The 10,754-nt window shown below is 51.4% G+C and overlaps 2 protein-coding genes across 6 annotated transcripts; both read left to right on the top strand.

Moving 5' to 3' along the window:
* Positions 1-147: 147 nt before the first annotated feature.
* Positions 148-3,921, top strand: CLDN19 (claudin 19). Of its 2 annotated transcripts, XM_042015880.1 has the most exons (5): positions 148-382; positions 1,301-1,465; positions 1,694-1,781; positions 2,202-2,407; positions 3,545-3,921. In XM_042015880.1, exons 1-4 carry the CDS (start codon positions 160-162, stop codon positions 2,356-2,358), a joined length of 633 nt encoding a protein of 210 aa, XP_041871814.1. In that variant the 5' UTR covers positions 148-159; the 3' UTR covers positions 2,359-2,407; positions 3,545-3,921. The 2 variants fall into 2 exon arrangements, with proteins under 2 accessions (XP_041871814.1, XP_041871815.1); XM_042015881.1 differs by lacking the exon at positions 2,202-2,407.
* A 2,323-nt stretch (positions 3,922-6,244) lies between these two features.
* LOC121658700 (claudin-16-like) lies at positions 6,245-10,657 on the top strand. Of its 4 annotated transcripts, none has more exons than XM_042015875.1 (6): positions 6,245-6,452; positions 7,867-8,063; positions 8,360-8,462; positions 9,408-9,572; positions 9,721-9,912; positions 10,478-10,657. In XM_042015875.1, exons 2-6 carry the CDS (start codon positions 7,875-7,877, stop codon positions 10,567-10,569), a joined length of 741 nt encoding a protein of 246 aa, XP_041871809.1. In that variant the 5' UTR covers positions 6,245-6,452; positions 7,867-7,874; the 3' UTR covers positions 10,570-10,657. The 4 variants fall into 4 exon arrangements, with proteins under 4 accessions (XP_041871809.1, XP_041871810.1, XP_041871811.1 ...); XM_042015876.1 differs by having other exon boundaries at positions 6,249-6,452; positions 7,867-8,036; XM_042015877.1 differs by having other exon boundaries at positions 6,263-6,452; positions 7,867-7,988.
* Positions 10,658-10,754: the final 97 nt, after the last annotated feature.

The following is a 10,754-nucleotide window of genomic DNA, read 5'->3' as shown; positions in this document are numbered from 1 at the left end:
CCAGTACCCAGTTCCCCCTAAGCTCCAGGTCACCCACCCCCTTGGCCCCAGCTCTCCCACTCGGGACTCAAATCCCCCCCGGGACCTAAATCTCCCGCGCTAGACCCATATCTCCCGCCGGGGCGGGGCCGGGCGCGGGGCGGCGGGCGCGCGGCGGCGATGGGCGGCGGGGCGCGGGAGCTGGCCGGGTACCTGGCGGCGCTGGCCGGGTGGGTGGCGGCGCTGGCGGCCGCCGTGCTGCCGCAGTGGCGGCAGAGCTCGTACGCCGGGGACGCCATCATCACGGCCGTGGGGCTCCACGAGGGGCTGTGGATGAGCTGCGCCGCCCAAAGCACCGGGCAGGTCCAGTGCCGCCTACACGACTCGCTGCTCTCCCTCGAAGGTGGGTACGAGGGCCCGGGACCCCGTGGGATGAGTCCCGCTTCCTTTCCTGGGTGCAGTCTCCCCTCCCACTCTCCGCCTTGGGTCTGAGCTCCCCAGGGATCTTGAGCTGCCCTTGCCCCCCTGCAAGTCTGAGCCCCGCTGTGGGTTTGACCCTCCCTCATATGGCTCTGAGCCCCTCTCTGTGCTTGAACCCACCTATATGGGTTTGAACACACATTCCCAACAGGTCTGCACCCTCTTCACGTCTGGGTGCCCACTTTCCCCTGTGGATCTGAGCTCCCCTGGCCCCTCCTGGAGCCTGAGTCGCCTTCAGGTCCAAGCCCTTCTTGCTCCCACCCTTGTCGTAGGTCTGACCCCCCCTCAGAAGGGTCTGAGTCCACTGACCTGAGCCTCGATGTCGGTCCAAGCTTCCCCCTCCATCTGTGAATCTTGGGCTCCAACCTCCCCATCCCAGGACTGAGCCTTTCTTGGCCCTGTGGGTTTGAGCCCCTTTGTGTAGCCAGGACACTCCTGGCCCCAGTAGACTTTGAGCTCCAATGTGGGCATCACATTTAGGGACCAACAGTGCCCCATGGGGACATCAAAACCCCCCACTCCGTGACTGTGCATCACCCTTTTGGCATTTGGTGACTGTGGTGCTGCTCCAGGCAAGGTGTTTCCCAGCCCAGGCAGTCATGACCAAGATGAGGGTGGCAGGGAGGAAGGTCAGGGAAGGCACTGGGAGCAGTGCCCTGAACTGAGCTGAGCTGAAGTCTCCATATCTGCCAAGTGGGGAGGATATTACATGGGAACTACACAGCAAGGACAGGATTAAGGACAGGTCCATCACCAGCATGGAACGCGGTGACCTTGTTTTCCAGTGCCCGGCTGTGGCCAAAAACACCTGCTGGGAGCAGTTTTTCTTCCCCCCTTGCAGTTCACATCCAGACATCCCGGGCTCTCATGGTCATTTCTCTCCTCCTGGGCTTCTTTGGTATCATCGTGAGCGTGGTGGGCATGAAGTGCACTAAAGTTGGGGAGGAGGATCCTGTCACCAAGAGCCGCATAGCTGTTGCTGGAGGTGTCCTCTTCATTCTGTCTGGTAAGGCAGCTCTAGCCTTCGCACATCACTGGTGCAGGAATCCTCAAACACCTTTCAACACTGATGGAGGAAAGGGAGCAGTTCAGTGAGGGCTGGATGTCACTGACAGTCAATGTTTGATGTCTAGTGGAACACCTAGACCCTCTCACTGCAGAGGCTTGCACTAGGTGACTTTTAAAGGTCCCTTCCAACCCGAAACATTTTGTGATTCCATGATTCTATGCCCAGGTCTGTGCACACTGGCTGCTGTGTCGTTGTATGCAACACAGGTGACCTATGAGTTCTTCAGAGAGAGTACCATCCCCATCAACGCTAGGTAAGAGCCTGGCTCAGGGGGTGCCCTTCTTCTGAATCCTGTCTTGTCCCTGCACTTCCCACTGGACCTTCCCTTGCTATTTTTGGTAAGGCACAGGGTTGTTGGCCAATGTGCCCCACAGGTGGGACCTCACTGCCACCTTGCAGAAGATGTCCCTGATGCTAAAGCTTTAGTTGTTACCAGATGGGACAGGGTAGTGATGCACATGTGAAATTTCAGCCCAGGGGAGGATTAAAGGATGGGGAAACGTGGGAGCTGGATACAGCCAATAAGAAAGATGGGGATGGAGAGGGAAGAACCAAAATCTGCCTTGGCATCATTGGTCACCTCATCACAGCTTCAAGCATCCTGTTGCCCATCTCAGTTTGCACCTCCACCTCTCTGCCCCTCCCTGATGCTCCCTCGCCCCTTTCACCACAGGTACGAATTCGGCTCTGCTCTCTTCGTGGGCTGGGGGGCTGCCAGCCTCTCCATGCTGGGTGGGTCCCTCCTGTGCTGCTCCTGCCCTGCCAAGGAGCCCCGAGGACAGCAGTACCATCGGCAGTCACAGCCCTCCACGGCCCGGGAATATGTCTGAGCCCTGTGCCTGCCTGCCACCCAGTGCCTCCCTCCCGTCCCAAAAACAGGCAAGACCCTGGCGCTCCCACCCGGCCTGGACCCACGACGGTGTGCTGCACAGAAGCACTTTGTGCCACGACCACCCCTCTCCCACATCCTGTTTTCAGGAGCAAGCAGGGAGGAAAGCCAGTGCTTGGTTTTTCTGGGCTGAGGTTTTCACTTCTAACAGCACCAGCCCAACTCAGGGCTCAAGTATCCCCACAGCCCGCTCTTGGCATGCTTGCAGGGTGCAGCATTCTCCTGCATCATTGCTAGCAAAAAGCAACATTTTTTAAATTATTATTAATTATTATTGATTCCTGCCTGGAGGCCAGTTGCTCCCGCTGAGCTCTGCCAGTCCAAACGTTCCCTGGTCTTGTTCCTGTCCAGGACCAGGCTGTACCTTACTAAACAAGAATAAATGGGTTTGGGCAAATTAAAGCAGCAAAAAGAGGCTCTGAACACAAAGGATTTGTTTTTATTTTTGGTGCCCAGCACAACTATTTTGAGTGGCACATGGACAGAGCCCTGAATTTTGGTGCCTCCCTGCTGGGTCCAAATCCCTCTTCCCCTCCAGGATCCCCTAGAGTGGACACTGAAAGCTCCAAACACAGCCTGCTAATTGCCTCCACCTATTTGTACCTCTATTCTCCTGCTACTAATTGTTTTGCAACCGCCAAAGCTCCAATTTCATCTGTAAATGCCCCAAACTCCCTGTACTCCATCCCTCCAGCCCTACTGCAGGTGTTGCGCCAGCCAACCCACAGGGAAGGACACTGGAAATTATCCAGTTTGACTGTCTATTTCTTTATTATTTTATTTTTAAATCTAAATATGAAGAGAGAGCTGATTTTTTAAAATTTTATGTTGCTCTATTTTCTTTTGTTTTCCTCAATTTTATTTTATTTTGCTTTATTTTATTTTGTTTTACTTTTTTTTATTTTCTAATCCTCTTTTATTTTGCTTTATTTTATTTTACTCTATTTTTCTCCATTTTATTTCCTTTCCCCCTATTTTATTTCCTTTCCCTCTATTGGATGTTATGCTCATGCCCTGGTCTGGGTCCCTGGCTGTGCTGGAGGTGAAGCAATGCTATTTTTTCCCTGCAGGAGTGATTTCTCTCTGTCTCCCTGGCATTAACTGCCTTTTTCTCTCTTAAATTGCAGACGCCCTGTAAAACTGTGTCCTGCACCCCTCATGGGAGAGCAGTGCTTGTAGGCTGGCTTCACCCATCAGGCGTTGAACCCAGATTTTGGGGTTCCCTTTGAAAAACACCAACCATAAGCCACTGCAGTGAGGATTGAAAAGGAGCCTTGTGCTTTAAAACAAACAAAAAACCCCAAAACCAACTAAAAAGGCCTTTTTATATTTCAGTGTAAAGAATGTTTTTGTTCTATTAATATTAATTCCATTAACTTTTCTATGGGATGCATGGCCTTGGAAATGGGACAGGTAGGGATTTTTAAAGGCTTTTTTTTCTTTTTTTGCTGTTTGTACTAAAAATTGTGACTCAGAGGTATTAAAATATTTTCAGTCGTGGCCATCTTTCTGGAACTGTCTCTTTGATCTCCCCTCATTCCCCATCTGGACCAGTCCCTGCCAGTGACTCCAGTACTGGGTCAGAGCCACTTCTGCAGTGTGGAAGGAGCCTCTCCCCCATCCTCAACAGTTCTTGCCCTCCTGGCTAAATATTTTGAGTCTTTTGCCACGTGTTGCTATCAAAGGTGGGGATGTGGCCTTACACATTTTTTAATTTAAGGTTAACCCCCTGGGAATCCAGCTTGGCCCCTACACAAGTCTTTTCTCAAGGCTGAAATGCCACCAGCGTCTTCCACTTATGGACCCTCTTATGGACCCTCATAGCTCAAGTCTCCCTATTTTCTCCCATTTCCCATGAATTCAGAGCTGACTTGTGCCTAATAGGGTACTTTGCTAATTTAAACTGATTTTTGCTCCCCTGTGCAGGGTCATGACCCCTGCTGTGCACGTTTTTCTTCAGAGATCATGTTTTCTATCCAGGTTTTTGCATGGCTGCTGTGTCGTCTTAGCATCCTCGTCCTGCTCCCTGTACCTCGTCCACAAACACATCCCATCCCACCTCAAACGCAGGGATTTGCTGTCCTTGGTGGTTGCCGTGACATCTCCAAGAGTCACCTGAGGGCTCCCTGGGGTGGACACCCAGGCTGGAAGCACATCAAAGAGGGGGTCTGCCTTCGTTCACAGCACAGGCAGGCTAAAACACAGTTCCCCCCCTCTGACACACATCTTTTGGTCATTAAACCAGTTTGACCAGCAGTATTGAGGTTTCTGGTCATACCTCTGTCTTTCAGCCAAACCCCTGGGAAATAGTCATTTTTAAATGGGCAGAAATGAGGGAAAAGGGAAAATGACCCCCACTGAAAGGCATGCAGAAGGGCTTTCCTCACACGTCTGAGACATGGCTGTTTGAATTTGGTGGTGTTTTTAATAATTCTTATTCACTGTCCTGCCCCAACAGCATCTACCGAGTCCTCTCTAGTTCTCTGAGATGATCCCATCAAAGAAAACATCTTTCTTTTTTTCCCTTCCAGCCACAGCAGGTTTTTGCTAAAGTTCAAGGTTTGGGTCTTGTCAGCACTTTTTTAACACATGGTTTTGACAAACCTCATGGTATCCATGATCTGATTTTCACTGTCATTAACCCGGGAAAGGAGCTTAATCATTTGACTACTGCTAGTTTTGCTCCTCTACCTCCATCTTTTCACCCCCAAAAGGGTTTCAGTTGGGGATTGACAAGGCAGACTAGTTTTATATATCATAAACTGAGTGTTTAGATGAGCAGAAAATACAAATAAATCTATTTTAGAGGTGTTGCCAAGACCACGGAGGTACAGTTTTGTATCACTTGGGGTCGCACAATATTTCATGTGTCACAGATGTCCAAGAACCATAAATTCCTGAGCTGTAAAGGCTGGAAAATGAAGGTTCATAAACCCTTCTGAACATTTTTGGCCCTAATTCACTGCTACATGCCAAAACATTGGACCTGCCATGTGCCAGAATTCTGGGGAAATAGGATAACTCAAAGCCCCAGGAATCTCACACATAAGGCACCTGGGGGTCTCTGTGGGGCTGAAGCTCAAGGATTTGCCAAGACTGGTGCTTTGCCAAAATACCCACAGCAAAATGCTGCAGAGGATTATCTAGAGGGAAAAAAAAAAAAACCACAACAAAAGCCAAACCCACCCTAAAAACCCAAGTGCACCTCAACTATGATTCACAAAGTGGAAATATGAGTGTTTTCCATGGGTCTGAGAGATGAGGGTGAGTGATGGCAGAGCCGCAAGGCACAGCTGAGCCCAGGGATGCTCAGAGGATGCTGTAACACAGATCCCATTTAATCCCCAAATAGTAGGGGATTAGAGAACAAACCAGAAGTTTTTAGGGCAGCTCCAAGTGCCAGACAGCTGGGGTGCTGCCACCCAGGGTCATAGGCACCTCCTTGGAGGCTGACCAGACATGGTACCTGAGCCATCACCACTGCAGTGGTTTTCACTTGTTTTCTGTTTAATGGGGAAAAAAGAAAGGTCTTAATTACCAGCCAAAGAGGTTCATTATCACCCTGGCATTCCAGCTTCTTTCTTTGGCCCCTTCCAACCCTCTGACTCTCACACCGCTCCTGGATCTTAGGCCACTCCAGTGCCTTAGGCAGTAATTGAAAGATCTAATTAAAAAACGGGGTATTTGTCCAGGACACAGAGTCCCCCACCTGGGGAGAGTTCCCAGCAGGTTTCCACCGGTTTCCCCATGTGACATTTTTGGGGAGGCTCCATTCCCAGCCTATGACTGCTCTAACTGCAGGGATGCCCATCATGTTTCAGAGCACAAAGCCCAGCTGACGTACCTTGGACAAACCTTAAATAGCCCAGCGCAGGCTCCAGCCGGTGCTGTGTATCTCTGACTCCATTAGATTAGTCAAGATCCAATCCCATCAGCACTTAAAAGCCTTCCAGACCTACATCCCTATCCCAAATCATCAGCAACAAAGAGATTCTGTCATCATCCCACTGCAACAAGGATGAGCCTGCGGTGAAGGTAATGCTCCCCCATGAACCCCTTTTATTATCAACAAAGAGCTGATTTTTCCCAGCATTAAGAATTTCTTTCTCTTCCTTTTTTTTTCTTGCTCATATAACTGGCTGAACAGATTTTCTTCAAAGGCTCCAAAACAGCTGGGGTCTTGCAGAAACAAATAAGGTTCTGGAGAGTTAGCTCAGAAGGGAGCCTGGGGAATTTTAAAAAATTATTGTAAATTGGGGTCTAAGAGGCTGCCCACTTGGAGTGAAACTCATGGAAGTGCTCAGAGATGATGGGAGAGTGATGCCTCTACTCCCAGTGACATCCCAAGAGGGGATGTGGGGGGAGATGGGGCACATTGGGTGTGGGAACCACAACCCTCCTTCCCACCTCTGCCCCACAGGGACCCTGTGCCATGCCAGGGTGGGCAGCCTCTGGCTGGAGGTACCAAACCTGGTGATGATGAAGAGTTACCATCTCATGGTAATTAACCCATGTAGCTCAGAAACTCATGTGGTTTTGCTAATTAACACGTTTGTATGGACCCCTGTCCAAAGGTCTGTTGCAGTGGTTGCAATTTCAGGCAGTAAAATATTTGGCATTTTGGGTTGCAAAACATGACAAAGTGTGATTCCTGCCCAGGGTTTGCAGACACCATGTCCCCTGCTCATACCTTGGGCACAGCTCCCCTCTCTGCAGAGTCCCTTCATCTAGGGATGGAAAACTATCATCCATCCATCCATCCATCCATCCATCCATCCATCCATCCATCATCTAGGATGGAAAACAAATGGTCCCATCCCTTCTGCTCTGTGGAAAGCCTTGGCAGCTCCTCAGGGCACCTACATCATGCCCCAGAAGCCTTTGTCCCCCTTGAAATGGGAGATATGTCTTTGGGCTTGTGCTTAAGATTAGGACACCTCCATGGGACACTTGCTTGTGCTCCAACCTGGACGTTCAACACCTCATAGCTTTTCTTGGAGTAAAAAACAAAAGCAAGAAAAGGTAGAGGATGTACCCACCAAGTCACATGGCAGGGATGGAGGTCTCTAGAGGTTCTCTGGAGACGTGCTTAGGCCACAGGTTTTTGTAGCAGCTGTTATTTGACAGTGGTTTCCAGCAGCTCTTGATTCCCAAAGGGCAAGTACTGATGGTTGGCAGCTTCTATTTGGAAGAGAGGGAACCAATGCGGGAACATCTCCACTACAAAATTGCTGTGTATCTAAAAGCTCTCTTTACATGTAAACCTGGTGGCCCAACCATAGCAGAGGATATCAGAGCATTTTGACAGCAGTGAGCACCGTGAGACAGGGCCCAGATGACTCCTAGGGATCCAGAGGATGCCTGGCGTTGGTGGCACTTTGTCCTTGGAAGACTGGGTGTCTGGAAGTACCCACAGCAGAGCTGGTGAACATCTCTGTGCCCCTTGCAGGTCACCCCATGAGTGCAGCCCTGCAGGTGACAGCATTTGGGCTTGCACTTCTCTCAACACTCTTCCTACTCCTGGCCACGTGCACAGACTGTTGGATGGTCAATGCTGATGACAGCTTGGAGGTGAGCAGAGAAATCACCTGGAAGGTGAGCAGAGTGGCCACCTTTAAGGTGAGCAGAGCAATCATCATCCTCAAGGTGAGCAGCTGAGAGCAAGGGGGGTGCCTTGCCATCCATGAGGTTGCACCATGTCTCCACAGGCTTGGAAAAGGGACATGGTGGGACAAATCCACTGCTTTTTGAGTTGAAGGATTAGAGGATTATAGAGACAGAGAGATGGAGCAGGAGAAAACAGAGAGCAAGTATGGGCAGGGAGTCACTGGGACATTGTCCAGGTGTAGTGGTGGGAGTGTGAAATCTGCCCTGCTGGGCTGGGAGATCCGTGGGAAGCTGAGGGGACTCTCTTTGCATGAGTGCCTTTCTCCTGCTTCCAGGTAAGTCACAAATGCCGGGGCCTTTGGAGGGAGTGTGTCACCAACATGCAGGACGGAGTCAGGACCTGCGACCAATATGACTCCATTCTGGCTGACCACCCAGGTGAGCTGACCTGGCCTGGAGGCATTTGTTAAGTTCACAGCTCAGAGTCTTGAAAGGGAAGAGGGAAAGTGATTTTCATTGCACCAAGCTTCCTTTGTCAGTCAGCCACGCCAGCCTAAGGCTGCTCTTGGTCTCCTGTCCCAATAGGTTGGTCTGGGCAGCAGTTCAGGGTTCAGTCAGACCTGCCATGGGGTCATCAGGCAGGAAAGAGGCCATGAAGCTGTGCATCTCACAACAAACATGTTCTGGCATGTAGAACTTAGGATTTGCAACCCACCATGCTGCAGGCAGAGCAAGGACCATTCCCACTGGCCAAGAACTCATGCCCACAGCTCAGAGACAGTCACATCAGGGTAGGGACATTTCTTCTGGCCTGCACAGGGCACATCAAGCCCTGCATAGAGAACCCTTGTGTTGGGCCATGACACGGAACAAGACAGATTCAGGCAGTGGAGAAGGAGAGTTGTCGGTATGGACTAAGGGAGGCTGCCACTTGCTCTGGGGAGGAGGGACCTTTGCAGGGCACAGTCCCATCACAGCTGGTGATGTGATCCATGCCAGCTCTTGTTATTCACTGGTATATTGACATTTGCTGTTCAAAACACCTGCTACACAACTTGGAGGAAGAAACAGTGTGGACAGCAGTGTCTTTTGCTCAAGAATGTCTTGAGCAGGTGACCACATACCAGGTGCTGATGGGTATACCTTGAGTTGTTTTGTTTCTTGAGCTGGTTTAATCATGAGTTTAAGTCCTTATTAAGTTTCTGATGAGTTTGTTGAGCACCTTCCCTTGGCCCATGGCAGGGTTGGTGGGTTCCAGTGTGATGGCCACTGGTGAGCTGGGTTACTCTAATGGGGACATGGGCAGCAATCTGGAGTGGAGAGACCTGTTGTTCTGACTATTCCTCATTCCCGTTTCTGGTTGTTTTTAACTTCCCTGCCCAGTGAAGATCGTGGTGACACGGACCCTGATGATCACAGCGGATCTGCTGGCTGGCCTGGCTTTGGCTACACTGGTCCTTGGGCTTGACTGCATCACGTTCCTCAATGAAGATCCTTGTGTCAAACTGAAGATGTGCTATGGAGCTGGAGTCATACTTGGCGCTGGGAGTGCGTGGCAGGGAGAGCTTGGGACCAGATAGACCTCATGTCCCCAGGGAGCTGGGGAGCATGCTGGGAGCTAGCGGCACCCCCTCAGAAGGGCTTGGGGAGCATAGGGGGTTATATGGTTCTTTTTAACAAGCCCCATTCCTCCTAGGTATCCTGGGGCTCATAGGCTCCATGTGGTATGCGGTGGACGTCTACCTGGAGAGGGCCATGCTGGTGTCACACAATATATTCCTGGGAGTCCACTACGACTTTGGGTGGTCATGCTGGCTGGGGATGGCTGGCTCCACTGGCTGCTGTGTGGCATCTGTCCTGCTGACCTGCTGCCTCTATGCCTGCACAGGTCAGTCTGTCTCATTCCACCCCATCCTATCTCAAGTTTTGCCCTGCAGGAATATGGGGTGAAGGACAAGCTCAGAGGGCAAAGGGGCTTCTTGCAGGGTCCAGCCTAGCCAAGGGGAACCCCTTTGTGCCTGGCCTGTGCCCCTTGGCTGGGGAGGCTACAACAAGGCAGAACAGGGCTGAGTAAGGAGCCCCATAAACCCTGTAAGGGCATGGAGAGGGTACAGGAGTCCATCCACATCTGTGGGCCTCCAGGTCCTGGTGAAGGTGTGGTGATGTTTACTCAAAGCAGTAGCCGTGCTAGAGCTGAATCCCTGACATCAGCCAAAGCCTGAGCCAGTGGCTGCAGGGATGTGCTGGTTGAAATCCAGCCCCACCACCAGGGACATTGGGCAGGTGATGCCTCCCCAGACGTCATCTCTAATCCTTATGCCTGGTCCCATGGGGCATAAGTTAACCCTGCTGGCTAGCTGGGTTCAATTCTCCTGCCATGTCCCCGTGCTGTGGCAGCCCCAAGTCACCCTGCAATGGCCAGCTGTGACATAACCCCAACTCTTTCCTGGCAGCCCCCAGCAGCTGCTGTCAACCCCAGAGGCATCCTCAGCCCCAGGGCCGAACAGCCACCAGCAAGATGTACGCCATGGATTCCCGTGTGTGATGGCCAGCAGCACCTCCTGCACCCAGCTCTGATACGGGACACTCTCCCTGCCAGTCCGACCCCATTAAAGCACTAGCACCTCTACTGAGACACTTCTGCAGCTGCTTCCAAGCTCTGACGCAGCCAGATGACTGCTAAAAGCGAGGGTACTGCAGCAGTCAGCCAGGGAAGGGTATTTTTCCCAC

This window comes from Corvus kubaryi, unplaced genomic scaffold (assembly GCF_017639235.1).
Source record: "Corvus kubaryi isolate FWS band 111438036 unplaced genomic scaffold, C.kubaryi_AGA036_p1.0 split3-37344, whole genome shotgun sequence".
NCBI lineage: Eukaryota > Metazoa > Chordata > Aves > Passeriformes > Corvidae > Corvus > Corvus kubaryi.
This window is presented reverse-complemented; position numbering and strand designations above follow the sequence as displayed.